Source organism: Emydura macquarii, unplaced genomic scaffold (assembly GCF_026122565.2).
Source record: "Emydura macquarii macquarii isolate MOO-44397 ecotype Brisbane River unplaced genomic scaffold, CSIRO-AGI_Emac_v2 contig_3114, whole genome shotgun sequence".
Classification (NCBI taxonomy): Eukaryota; Metazoa; Chordata; order Testudines; family Chelidae; genus Emydura; species Emydura macquarii.
In genome coordinates, this window is record NW_027133251.1 from 2,440,459 (window position 1) to 2,453,939 (window position 13,481).

A 13,481-nucleotide genomic window follows, 5' to 3' on the forward strand; every position below is an offset into this window, starting at 1 on the left:
CAGAGGAGAGGACTCGTCCCTTCAGCCAATCGGGAGCCGGCTGGGAGAGGGCGGGAGAGGCTCGGCGGCGGCAGCAGCAGCAGCAGCAGGGGTGGTTGAATTTCACGTGGGGGGAGGCGGCGGGCTGTTGTCCACGTGAGGGCGGCCGGACGGAGGGGAGCCGGCGATGAAGACGAAGCCGAAGCTGCGAGCGGCGGGGGGCGGCGGCCGGGTAAGGGGCGGGGCTCCATGTCCCACCGTGCCCGGGGAAGGAGGATCCCGCCCCCTCCTGTCCAGCCCTGCTGGGGGGGCCCGTCGTTACCCCCCCGGCCGGGCGTGGGTGAGGGCTAATGAATCCGGGGGGGGGGCAGGGAAACCCCAGCCACCCCTCCCCCCCGTACCCCCTGGCCACGTGGCCGCCGCTTGTGGTGCCCGCCCGCCCCGCGAACCGCCCGCAGAGCTGCCGCCGGGGGTGGCCCTGATCCGGGGTTCGCTCGGCTCGCGGGGCTGCCTGGGCCGCCGCCCAACACTTGGGGGGGGGTCACGGCGGCCTCCCTCCGGCGCGATCAGCCTGTTCCCCCTCGGGGCGTTTACCCGGCACTCCCGGGAGCTGCCCCCGGGCCGAGGGGACGTGCCTTGCCCGAGGAGGGTGCAGTGAAAAGTCCCAGAGCGAGCGGCGTGCTGGGGATGCAGGGCCCCCTTGATGTTAATTAGCTGGGTGTGTGTGTGTGTGTGTGTGTGTGTTACAGTTGTGAGACACAGGAAGATCGTGGGTCGTTTGCCTGGCAGGTGAAATTCTTCCCAGCGCTGCCCATTTCTGCTCTCTGTTAAACACCCTGCTAGTGTGCGCCGGGGATGAGTTGTGCAATGGATTGCAACCCACGTTGCCTCTCTAGGTGTGGGCCTACGTAGTGCATGGGAGTATCGGGCAAGAAGTCATCTAATCCATGCAGAACTACCTCTCCTTCTGAAAGGTCCCGAAGTGCTTTGCAGAGGAAGGATGACCTAACTATTAAGACGCTAGCCGCAGACCTGGATTGAATGCCTTGCGCTATCCCAGGCTTCCTGTGTGACCTTTGGGCAACTGATTTAGTCTCTCTGTGCCTCATTTCCCCATCTGTACCGTGGGGATGACAACACGGTCCTACCTCACATGGGGCTGTGAGGGTAAAGACACTAAAAGCATGTGAGCTGCTCCAGCACTCTGATACCCAAATGCAGGCACACAAGGTGGCAAATGCAGAAAGAAAACCACCTTGCTTTTTTTCTCTAATGTGACTTACACTGATCATAGTTAGTGCGTGTAACGGTAATAGAGAAGACAGCCTGACTGAAGTGACTTTGCTTTTAAATTGTCAGTGCCTCAGTTTCCCCCTCTTTGAATGGGGATAGCATTTACTGACCTCTCAAGTGTGTTTTTGTTTGTAAAGCACTTTCCAGATGGCAGAGCTCTGCATCAGAAGTAAAACACATTTGATAGTCTGACTGGGTATATAATTTATCATTCCAGTGGCTGTGCAAGCTTCCTTACCCCATGCTGTCTGTGCTTTCAACCCTTTCGTTTAAGGCAGAGAATGGCATTCGGTCTCCATGGCCTGTTTAGTCCTTGTCTTTTCTGTTAGACTATTACAAAGGAGGCCTGTCGGTGCCAGTCCTGGAGGTAGCTTGGGCATTAAGGTCACTGACCCATTAGGAACCAGGCCGAGACCCACCAAACCTTGAGGTTTCTTACTGACTCTGCTTTGGTGAAGCTGAGCTGGTTGCTGGTGATGCTTGCACCTTCTAATGGCTCATCGTTTTCATCATTGCAGGCAATTGACAATGTGGAGGGAGACATGGAGGCAGAGGAGGAGAATCAGGATCTCCCCAAGAAAGGCAAACTTCAAGGAAGGAAAAGGGCTTCAGCCTCAGACGGCATTGTGAAGCCAGTGAAGATCAGCCGGGCTGATCTGTACAAGCCGCCCACCAACGAGGAGCTGAACCAGCTGAAGGAGACAGAGAACCTTTTCCATTCCAGCCTTCTCCGCCTGCAGGTCAGGAAAAGCCAACGAGTTAAATAGGACCCATCTTGTGCTGCATTCGATATGGTAGCCTGATTCTTTCCAGCCGGGAGTGCATGTTGGGGACTAGGGAGGCTTGGGAAGCAGCAGATGAATTACGGCACTGGGAACTGCCAAGCTCCGTTCCCAGCTCTGCCCCGACTCATGCTGTGACCTTGAGCGAGTCCCATGATCTCTCCAATTTGTATAATGGGGATAGCAACATTGAATTCCTGGCAAGGGTACTGGGAGGAAATTTGATGGGTTTCTTCATCTGGGGTGATTTCATTTTCAGCGGGTGAACAAATGATCCTCTGATTTTTTTCTCCCTTGACGTGATGGGTGGATAGTGGAGCTGGCTGAAAAATGTATGAAAATTTTGGCCCCAAAAAAACCTGAATTTTGATGGATCAGAATTTTGTAAAATAGATTTTGTGCCTGAGGTGCTAATTTTCATGATGATATCACAAAGACTGTGTTGTTGCTGTGTGCTCTGTGTGTTTGTAGCATCGAATGAAATGCAGGGTGCTGAGCTTTGGATTTTGCTGCTGCTTTGGGATTCTGCAAGGTCATGTGGGTCAGCATGAAGGGATCTTATTGCAGAGTCTGGCCCTCAATTTGGGGGAAGAAAATCAAGGAGGTCCTTGATTTTGGCTGTTGTTTGGACACTGGGTTGATTTTATGAATGAGTGCTGTACGTGCACCTGGAATTGGGAATAGCACACTGGGATACCTCAGGTGTGGGTGGGGCATGTTTGCCTGTTGGGGGCAGGGAGGCATTTGTCATTTTTTTGGAGGTGTTGGAGTGTGCAATTACTGTAGAATTGCAGTTAGTCACAGAGCTAGATAAAATGGCCCAGTGGCCTAGTGGTTTGCCTTGTGTTTATGGTGTCAGAGGCCTGGAGTTCAAATCCCACATGAATCCTGGCTGGAAAACTCTACACACAAGTTATTAGCTCAATACAGGGGTAACTCAGTGAAATGTAATGGTCTGTGATAGACAGGAGGTCAGACTAGATGATCTAAGGGTCCCTTCTGTCCCTAAACTCTACCAATCTAAGAGGAGCGGTTCTGACCCACATTCTGTGCCAGCTTGATGGCCAGGCAGGCAAGCCCCCACAGCTACCTCTCAGTCCTAGCTTCTGGAGCCTGGATGCTGCAGCATCTTTTGCTGTACCAGGGACTCTTTCCTTTCACCTGTCCCAGTCATAGTGAAACCTGTGTCAGTGGCACCCCTTTGTTCCAGCTGATCATCAGATGGGAGCGGAACTGATACTTGTAAGTTTCCATGCTGTTTGGCCCTTGTGCTGCTGCAAGTTCCTAATGTGAGTCATCACTGGCCAGTGGAGTATCCTGCTTGGAGAGTAACGTTTGGTATTTGGTGTCATGCAACCATCTTCCCTATATGTCTGGGAGCTGGAGAAACTTGTTGAGAACTCCCAGCCCCTCTTCTCTCTCACCCTTCAGAGAGCGTTGTGCTCTGGTCCAAGCTGGTAATCCCCATCCAAGGGCAGGATAAAAGTCAGCAGTGATTTCTGTTGCTGCCTTTCATGGTCTTCCCTTCTCTTTGCAGGTTGAGGAGCTGCTGAAGGAGGTGAAGCTAAAGGAGAAAAAGAAGCAGAAGATCGATGCCTTCCTCCACGAAATCAATACCCTGCTGAGTGCTGTCCCGGAGACCCCAGAAACTGATGTACGTCCTGCGTGGCTGGGAGAGGCACTGGGGCTGTCTGCTTATAAACGAATGGGGCTGGCAACGAGCCATTTCCAACCAGCTTTGCCCTTCGTGTTTCACTTCTCGTGTTTATGCCTCGGCCGAGCGTTGCAGCCATTGCTGCACCTGCTGAATGTACTGCGGCTCCCCCGCATGAGTATGTTTCTGGGGGTGCATAGATCCTGCCGTCCCTACCCTGTAGCTGAAGGGTCCATGGAGCTCACAGCTGGGGTGTGAGAAACAGAGGAGGATCCTTGCAAGATCCATTTCCGGCCCTGAGTGATAGCCTTGCGCATGTTCCTACGCTCCCCCTCTGATGCCCTGAGCAGTATTTTGGTGGGTGGTGCAGTACTGTTCAAATGCTCATTCACTTAGCCGAGTCCTGCTAGCGCCTGGGTGAGCTCAGTAGCTGCTTCGGCCTGGAATGCAGGCTGCCCTTCACCTCTTTCTGCCTCTCACAGCTTGTTGACCAGTCCTGGCTCCCAAAGGATGTGAAGGTCCCGTTCCTTCAGGTGCCTTTCAGCGTGAAGGGGAAGTTCCGCTTCCTGCCACCAGCCACGGTGAAGGTGGTGGGGAGCTACCTGCTGGGCACGTGCATTAAGCCGGAGATCAACGTGGACGTGGCACTGACAATGCCCCGGGTGAGTCCGAGCACGCCTGGCAGGCATGGGGTTGGTGTGCTGCCCCAGTTGAGTCTGCAACCGCCCATGCTCCGTGGCTGATGTCTTGTCCTATAGAAGCTTTACACTGAGTGTTATCACAGGGTAAAGGTGCCCAGTGTATTTCGCCCCCGGATTCCCTCTCTAATGTGCCAGGCTTGCTGCTGGATCTCGTCCTGTGCGGACCCCATTTCCCGCACCCTCCTCCCCTCCAGAATCTCACCAGATCAATGCTTCCTGATGCTGAATTTCCAGCACAGCTGAAGAAACGACCTCTCCTCTTCTCCTGTCTGCTCCCTCTGCCTGGGTAGGGACTGGGCCTTTTCCTTAATGCCAGTGAGTTTGGCTAGGGTCTGGCTTCCTTAGCCACCATACGTATTGCCCTTGGCCTCTTCCTGAATCTGTGTCAAAGAGCAGGTGAAGCCTTTGCACCATTCACCTGCACTAGTAGTAGGTTATTGACCAAGAACTTGCAGAAGAGCCCTTTCCATACCGGGACTTCTATCCATCTCTTCAGCTCCCTCGTCAGAACCGCTCTGCCTTTTATGTGCCTGGCTTTGAGTTAGTGTCCCACCCGGGCTGGCTGTCAGGGTGAGTCAGCAGAATAGCTCTGCACCTTGGTTTGCCAACGCTTGGTGCACTGAACTGGGCTCTGGAAGCATCAGAAATGATTCCTCTCTCTCCTTCTGGCTCAGGCAATCCTCCAGGACAAAGACAACCTGAACCAGCGATACCACCGGAAGAGAGCCCTGTACCTGGCCCACATTGCTCATCACTTCTCCAAGGAAAAGCTCTTTAGCAGCGTGAAATTCACGTACATGAACAGCAACCACCTCAAGCCCATCCTGCTCCTGCAGCCTTCAGGTACCATGCCTGTGAACTCTGCACCCATCCCTCTCTCCCCTAGGGCCTCCTGATCCCTGGTGCTCCACTTATCTTGTCAGTGACAGCTGCATACTTGGCCAGCATGTGGTGCTGTCACATCAGGCAATGCCAGGTCTGCGTTCATGCTGCAAACTCCTCACATTACTGGCAGGCCTGTGCTCAAGGGTCTGACACTGGTACTTGTTTGCTCCAGCCACTGGGGCCGTGGAGAAAACTGGTCTGGAGTCGCCATTGAGCTGAATCACTCTGGGAGCTGGACTCGGCCTCTTGGCCTTGTTACCTGCCTAGTGTGATCAGCAGGAAGTGGCAAAACAGAGGCGCTAACTGGAGGGGGTTGCTCAGGGCTTTGGAAGTAGCCCAGGTGCCCGGGCAGACCACTCGGGGGTGGAGAATGGGCCTTCCTGGGTCCTCCAGGAGGTAGGAGTCTGTTCGGTTGCTTTAACAAAGTGCTAGAGAATGGCACGGACCCCAGTGAAATGCCACTGTGTGCAGAACTGCTGCACCCCCTTCTGGTCCCCCTTCTCTTGCTGTTCATGCAGCACCCTCTGTGCCCATGGCACTTTCCAGGCCAGCTGGAAAAGGCCCACCCCTGCCTGGGAGCCAGGTTAATCCTGGGGCCTAATGCTTCGGGCCCTCCCTGCTGGGTGTGGTGCTTGCTCCCAGGCGTCATCTTGGTCGTCCCTGTGGGTCTGTGGCAGGTTGGGAGTTGAAGGCCTGATCCTGCAGGCACAGAGTCAGGCAAAGAGAGAGCATGGGGGACAGGGAGCGAGGGTACTGGGAAAGGTGAATGAGACATGTTCTGTGTGTTCCCCTGGCTCCTCCTGGCTATGGGAGAGCGGGGTGGCTAGAGACATGGACAGGGGGGTAACTAGGGTGAGTTATTGGCTCTGTTGAGGCATCGTCCTCGATACCAATGTCTCTGTCTCTTGCTGGGTCTCACTGGGAACTCCAAGGAATAAAGGGAAAAGGCTGGCGCTTCCATATTTCCCCCAACCCACCCCTGGTCACTCTCTCTGACCTCGCTTCTCTTTGGTGCTTGCAGGTAAAGATGAGAAGCTGGTGACTGTCCGGCTCTACGTCTGCCCTGCCCCCGGCTTCTTCAAGCCCAGCCGCTTGTACCCCAGCAAGAACAACGTCCGGACGGCCTGGTTCCTGGAGCAGGGCTCCCCTGGGGAAGGTAGGGCTGGGGCATGCAGAGTTGTGTTGTGGCTTGGGGTGCACTGGGGCACCCAGACAGCTCAGCTGATCCTGGGACACAAGTCATGTGGGGAAGGGAGCAGCATTCCTGCAGGCAGAGGTCATGGTGGAGCCAAGAGAAGGAATCTGTATGTGGCTTCCTCGCTCCCTCAAGGGCCTTTGGACCTATCAGCATTCCCTGCTGGATCCTGTCTGCTCAGTGGGCTCGGTACGCCCTGTAAAGGGGCATCGAGTCACTGGGTGGTCTGCCCTCGCATTGCATCCTGTTTCCTTTCCCTGCTCGCTGCAGTCCGGCCAAGACCTTCCCCCACCCTGATGGGGAAATAGCAGTGGCTGCTCCTTCACTTCTCTGCCAGAGCTGGGAGGCAAGGCAGGGGAGGCTACCAGGCAGCACCAGTTGGCGTCTGCAGCCTCCCGCTCTGCAATGCTCTGGTGCAAGGGGCTGCAGCCAGCCCCTCGCAGCGCTGCAGGTTCTAGGAAAGCTTCTGACCTGAGAAGGCTGCGGAGGGTTGGATTGGGTGAAAAGTGCCAGTAACTCATTGGGTCGGGCTGGCTTGTTCCCTCAGCAGGAGCCGCCGAGCCTCCCACCCCTCACTACAACAACTCCATCCTCTGCGACATGGTGCTGGAGTCCAACCTGCTCTTCCTCTCCGGGGCCGGCGCCGACTTCCCAGGCATGAGGGATGGAGTCACCCTCCTCAAAGTCTGGCTGCACCAGCGGGAGCTGGACAAGGTAGTCTGGTCAGGGGTCTGGGCTGGCCTGCTCAGCTCAGCTCGCTCTCTCCTCCAATGCATGCGTGGGGTCTGGCCCCTTTTATTCCTGCATGGGGAGGGAGGTGCATTGTCACCAGCCCACTCTGCCTTTCACAGAGGGAGGCGCACCAGCCTGATATGCTTCCCACTGATCTGTAGAGTGGTAGAGATTGATTTCTAATTGCTTGCACCTGCCCTCCTGGGTCACTGCTCTGTAGATGGGAGAGGGGACATGCAGGGTTGTCATGCCATAAGGCTGAGCTGCCTGGCCGTGTTTGGTGCCTCAAGATCCCATGATGCTTGAGACAACCTAGTTCAAGTGGTTGGTTTGCTCCCCTGGCTGGGGAGCCGTGTGTTGCCCTGGGGCAAGCTGGCCCTCAGCCTGCCTTCTGTCTGCAGTTCAGTGGTGGTCTCTGGCATCAGCGCCCGGCCCTGCCATGTTCCCTTTGTGGCTGTGCTGGCTCCCAGGGGAAGGGGTTTTGGAGCCATGGGAGATGGACAGCGCTCAGATCCCCAGAGCAGTCCAAGAGGCAAGGGTTCTCATGCAGGCACTGCTATGGGAAGTGCAGCAGAAGCTGGCATCATTACTTAGCTGAGCCTGGCCCTTCAGGGGCTTAGTCTGCATGCTCTTGGGCTCTCTGGAGGTGCCGATGCATTTTCGAAGGCAGCTCGTGACTCCAGGCCAGACCTGGAGCTTGCCCTAGCCCTGTGTCTTGTCTCCCAACAGGGCTTGGGGTGTCTCAATGGCTTCCTGGCCTCCATGCTGGTTGCCTACCTGCTGGCCAAGCACAAGATCAGCCAGGGGATGAGTGGCTACCAGGTGCTGAGGAGTGTGCTGCAGTTCCTGGGTGAGCTCCCCAATGGCTCTCGGAGCAGGGAAGGGCGGGGGTGGGGGGGTGCGTTGGCAGCGCCTGTCGCCTGGATCGTAGCCAAGCCTAGAACCAGAGATGTAAGGCTGGTGCATAAACCTCTGTGCACCACACAGCCTTGGCTGGGCTTTGAGGGATCTGGAGGATGGACGTGTCTGTCTCTGTAGGATCTACTGTTAAATGTCCCATGGCAGAATGGTAAGAATCCTGAGCATGTGAGCAAGACAAGCCACATCCTTGTAGCCCGGGGTGAAGGCAGGATGACGCCCTGTGACTTGATCCCTAGAGAGAGAGAGAGTGGGGAAGGGTGACAGTCCTGTTTATCCGTTGGTCCGGAAACTTACAGCAAAATGCACCCTGTTGCAGCCTAGATCCTCACACCACAGGGTTAAAAGGCAGTTCAGGGAGACAGCAGAATATTTGTACCGCACCCCAGGATTGTGTTGTAGATAGACTCACCCTCCCCAGAGCACTGATCCCTTCTTTGTTCACAGCTACCACAGACCTGACTGCAACTGGGATCAGCCTCTCGAAGGACGCAGAGAGCTCGCTGGTAAGGAGCAAGGGTAGCTCAGCAATGTGGGCTGGTGGCTAGGACGGGGTATGGACTCCTGGGTTCTATTGCTGGCTCTGCTGTTGACTCAGCAAATGACTCTGGACGGGTCACTTAGCCTCTCTGTCTTGGTCTTTTCTGTCCGGTGGTGCAAATGCCCACCTGCCCGCAGTGCTGCGTGGCTGAACTGCCTGTGCGGCATGTGGGCTGCGCGCCACGTTTGCATGTTGCTGTTACTGTCAGGGTCCGGGCGGCGCAGAGACGGTCGCTGCTCCTATCTCTGTAGGTGCTGCTCCTGGGTGCTGAGCTGCATGCTCTCTCTTCCAGCCCACCCTGGCCGACTTCCACCAGGCGTTTGAAGTTGTCTTTGTGGACCCCTCGGGGTTGGTGAACCTCTGTGCCGACATGACTGCTAGCAAGTACAAGCAGGTACCGGCGGTGTTACTGTTGGGCGTCCCCTTAGTGTCCTGCCTCTCCCAGCTTCCTCCCCAAGGGGCCAGGCTCCCTCTGCCTGCCGTTTCCAGGCTGGTCTTGCCAAATGGCTTTGTCCTGGCACAGACCTGTTGGTTGGTATTAGCAGCCAGATTTCCTCGTGCCTTGGTCATCCATTCCCTTTCAAAGTCCCAGGCTTTTTGTCACAGCCGTAGTGTATTAGAGACAAGGAAGCGTAGGAAAGATGCTGCCTGTGCATTGGCCGCTTGTGCTGTGCCCTACACAGTAAGCTAAACAGGGTCAGGCCCTGCCTGTGGTTGGATGGGAGACCTCAGAGGAACACTCAGGTATGTACGTCTTCGGTGGTGCTCTTCCTATCAAGTGAGAGCTGAGCTAGTGTCCCAGCATGTTCTAGAGGTCGCTGTGCAGCTTACAGTACCATCTTAAGAGGACGGGTAAAACCTGGCTCTGCCTGCTCGTGGTCGTCGGAGACCCTTGGATTCTTTCCACGGGAACTGGGGTCCAAGTAGGAACATCTGCCTTCCCAGCCCTCCGGGAAGGCGGGATTCTTCCTCTCCTGAACCCTGGTGTTCTGTCCTAATCCACGTAGGTTTTTATACTGCAGTCTGGGCTCTCAGACACTGCAGTGTTCCAGTAGTGCACTAAGCAATGTGACTAGGGTGTCATGTGTTGGTCGTTCTGCGGAGGGAGGAATGTGTGGACTGGAGTGTCTAGTTTTGGTAGGGGGGGAGGTGATTGTTAAATGTACTTTTTGCTGTGAGCAGCTGGATAGGTTGAGAGCTCACTGACCAGGGGGTAGCCTGCTGTGCTTTGATCCTTAGCCCCACCCCCATCAAGGGATCCTACAGGGGCTAACTCGGGGAGAACAGGGGTTTAAAAAGCGACCAGAGGAGCTAACAAATGAGCTGCTAATGGGAGTTTTGCGAGGGAGTTCTCCAGGTGAAGGTGTGACCCTTGAGGTGAGTTTGTCTGGTTGTTAGTTGTGTGCTTGCTTGCCATGTGCCTGCTTGATTAAAAATTATAGCGGGGGTGTTGTGGGGGCGGTGGGGTGAGCCCAGCAGCCTGCTGGGTTAGTGACTAGGAGCAGCAATGGGAGTTCTGTGAGGAAGTTCAGAGGTGTGAGAGGCAGACACACCGAACAAATGTTCTCTAATCTTAGACCAGTCACCTCCCCTCCTGTCCCACCCCAAAACTCCTGTAAGAGTGGAAACAAGGCAGGTAGAAGTCCCGCACTAGAGCGGAGATGAGAGAACTATTGCATTTGAGTGCACCTTGTGCGGTTACCTGCCTGTGGGTGCCTACGCTGCGAGCAGTTCATGGCCCTTGGAGACATGGTACTGGTGCCTGAGGACAGAGTGGCTGAGTTGGAGGAGTTAAGGGAGACGAGGTACATAGATAAGACTTTCAGGGTCACAACAGAGTGGTCCCACCCCCAGTCTGACAGCCTCTGTGCTGTTAGGGGGATGAACTCTCGGGGAAGGAGGACATCAAGCTAGAGCAGAAGGAAACAATCCTGTAGTTGGGACCCTTCTTTTAGGTGATGTCTCGGACTGAGGATACCCTTCTGGGGGAAGGGACCCTAGTTACTAGGGAGAGCCAGGTAATAGTAATGGGGGATTTGATTATAAGACACATAAATAGTTGGGTTTGTGATGAGCAGGAGACCCGCATGGTGAATTGCCTGCTGAGTGCAAAGGTTGCAAACATCTCAAAATATCTAGGCAGACTTATGTGCAGTGCTGGGAAGGAGCCAGTGGTCGTGGTACATGCAGATGCCAGAGATAAGTAGGGGAGAGATCCTGGAGGCCAAATTTAGGTTGCTAGGTAAGAGATTAAAGTCCAGAACCTCCATGGTAGCATTCTTTGAAATGCTTCCAGTTCCTGCACGTGGCCAGGAAGACAGGCAGAACTGCAGGTCTCAGTGCATGGATGAGACAGTAGTGTGGGGAAGGGGGTTTTAGGTTTATTAGGAACTTGGGGCACCTTTTGGGAAAGGAGGAGCCTGTACAGGAAGGAAGGTGGAACTCTATATCCTAGAAAAGAAGTTGGTAAAGAACAGGTAGGAGCGAGGCAGGAGCAGTCAGACGTAAGAGTCCCATTCAGAGAGAACGCATGAAGGCAAGTCGTTGAATATTGACAAAACGTGCAAATGCTAGAAGTCTAAACATGAAGATGGGTGAATTAGAGTGCCTGCCATTAAATGAGGATATTGATCTAATAGGCATCATGGAAACTTGCTGGAATGAGGATAATCAATGGGGTACAAGGGTACCAAATATATAGGAATGCCAGAATAGGTCATGCTAGTGGTGTAGGGGGGAATATGTGTGAAAGAAAGCACAGAGTCAAATAAAGTAAAAATTTTAAATGAATCAAACTGTGCCATAGAATCTCTATGGCTAGATATTTCTTGCCTGACCAATAAGAAGCTAGCAGGAGGAATATATACTACCAACCACCGGGTCAGGATGGTGACAGCGATTGTGAAATGCTCAGGGAGACTAGAAAGGCTATAAAGGCAGGAAATGCTGTAATGGGGATTTCACTATCCTAATATTGACTGGGTACATGTCACCTCAAGATAACATTTCTAGACAGCCTCTGTGACTGCTTCTTGGAGCAGCTAGTCTAGGAACCCACAAGGGGAGAGGCAATTCTTGATTTAGTTCTGAGTGGAGCACAGGATCTGGTCCAAGAGATGCATGTAACTGAACCACTTGGGGATAGTGAGCATAACGTAATTAAATTTCATATTCTTGTATGGGGAAAAATGCCAACAAAACCAACCCCGGTAACATTTAACTGCACAGAAGTGAGGAAGCTAGTTAAACAGAAATTAAACGAACAGTCACAAAGGTGAAATGCCTGCATGCTGGAAACTTTAAAAAACATGATAGAGACTCAAACTAAAGTTATACTCCAGCTCCCTCTCCCCTCCAACAAAACAGCAAGAGGGCTGAAAAAAAGTTACCATGGCTAAACAGCAGAGTAAAAGAGGCAGTTAAAGGCAAAAAGGCATCCTTTAGAAATTAGATGTCAAATCCCAGTGAGGAAAATAGAAAGGAGCATAAAGTCTGGCAAGTCAAGTGTAAAAATACAATAAGGCAGCCCAAAAAAGAAACTCAGGAGCAACGAACACAAACTAACAGCAAAACATTAAGTACATGTGAAGCAGGAAGCCTGCCAAACAATCAGCGTGACTACTAGATGGTCAAGGTGCTAAAGGGGCACTCAAGGAGGACAAGGCCATTACAGAGAAGCTAAATGAATTCTTTGCATGGTCTTCACGGCAGAGTATTTTGGGGAGATCCGCATACCTGACCCATTCTTTTAGGTGACAGATGTGAGGAACTGTCCCAGATTGAGGTGACAGGTGGGTGAGGGTAATATCTTTTATTGGACCAATTTCTGTTGGTGAGAGACACAAGCTTACACAGAGCTGAAGAAAATCCTCTATGTCTGTCTGTCTCACCAACAAGTTTCTTCAGTTCTGTGTAAGCTTGAAAGCTTGTGTCTCTCACCAACAGAAGTTGATCCAGTATAAGATATTACTTCATCCATCTTGTCTCTAATACCCTGGGACCCACACAGCTACAACATTGCATACAACCACGCCAGATTGAGGTGTCAGTAGAGGAGGTTTTGGAGCAAACTGATAAATATGTCACCAGGACCAGATGGTATTCATCCAAGAGTTCTGAAGGAACTCGGACATGTAATTGCAGAACTACTAACAGTGGTATGTAACCGGTCGGTTATATCAGCTTCTGTATCAGATGACTGGAGGATAGCTAGTGTAACACCAATTTTTAAAAAAAGGCTCCAGAGGCAATCCTGGCAATTACAGGCTGGTAAGCCTCATTTCAGTACCAGGCAAATTGGTTGAAACGATAGTAAAGAACAGAATTATGAGACACATAGATGAGCACACTATGGAAGAGTCAACATGATTTTTGTGGAGGGAAATCATTCCTCACCAATCTATTTGAATTCTTTGAGGAGGATCAACAAATAGGTGGACAAGGGCGACCCAGTGGATATAGTGTACTTGGACTTTCTGAAAGCTCTTGACAAGGTCCCTCACCAAAGGCTTTTAAGCAAAGTAAGCTGTCATGGGATAAGAGGAAAGGTCCTCTCCAGGATCAGAAACCGGTTAAAGGGTAGGTATAAATGGTCAGTTTTCACTATGGAGAGGTAAATAGCGGGGTCCCCCAAGGGTCTGTACTGGGACCAGTACTGTTCAACATATTCAGAAATGATCTGGAAAAGGAGGTGAATAGTGAGGTGGCAAAATTGCAGGTGTTACAGAATTACTCAATACAATTAAACCCCAAGCTGACTGAAGAACTACAAAGGGGATCTCACAAAACTGGGCGACAGAAT

General features: G+C 52.9%; 1 protein-coding gene across 3 annotated transcripts in view; it reads left to right on the top strand.

Annotated features, from left to right (window-relative positions):
• Window positions 1–93: 93 nt before the first annotated feature.
• The window catches only part of NOL6 (nucleolar protein 6), a 66,632-nt gene continuing 53,244 nt past the window's right edge, over window positions 94–13,481 (top strand). For 2 of the 3 annotated variants that reach the window (XM_067530872.1, XM_067530874.1), the window contains exons 1-10: window positions 94–211; window positions 1,791–2,012; window positions 3,592–3,708; window positions 4,191–4,370; window positions 5,084–5,252; window positions 6,316–6,450; window positions 7,037–7,203; window positions 7,951–8,071; window positions 8,587–8,645; window positions 8,973–9,074. In XM_067530872.1, coding sequence (XP_067386973.1) covers window positions 167–211; window positions 1,791–2,012; window positions 3,592–3,708; window positions 4,191–4,370; window positions 5,084–5,252; window positions 6,316–6,450; window positions 7,037–7,203; window positions 7,951–8,071; window positions 8,587–8,645; window positions 8,973–9,074 — 1,317 coding nt within the window. In that variant the 5' untranslated portion in view covers window positions 94–166. The remainder of the gene's footprint in view (window positions 212–1,790; window positions 2,013–3,591; window positions 3,709–4,190; window positions 4,371–5,083; window positions 5,253–6,315; window positions 6,451–7,036; window positions 7,204–7,950; window positions 8,072–8,586; window positions 8,646–8,972; window positions 9,075–13,481) is intronic. The other variant, XM_067530873.1, reaches the window with a different exon arrangement.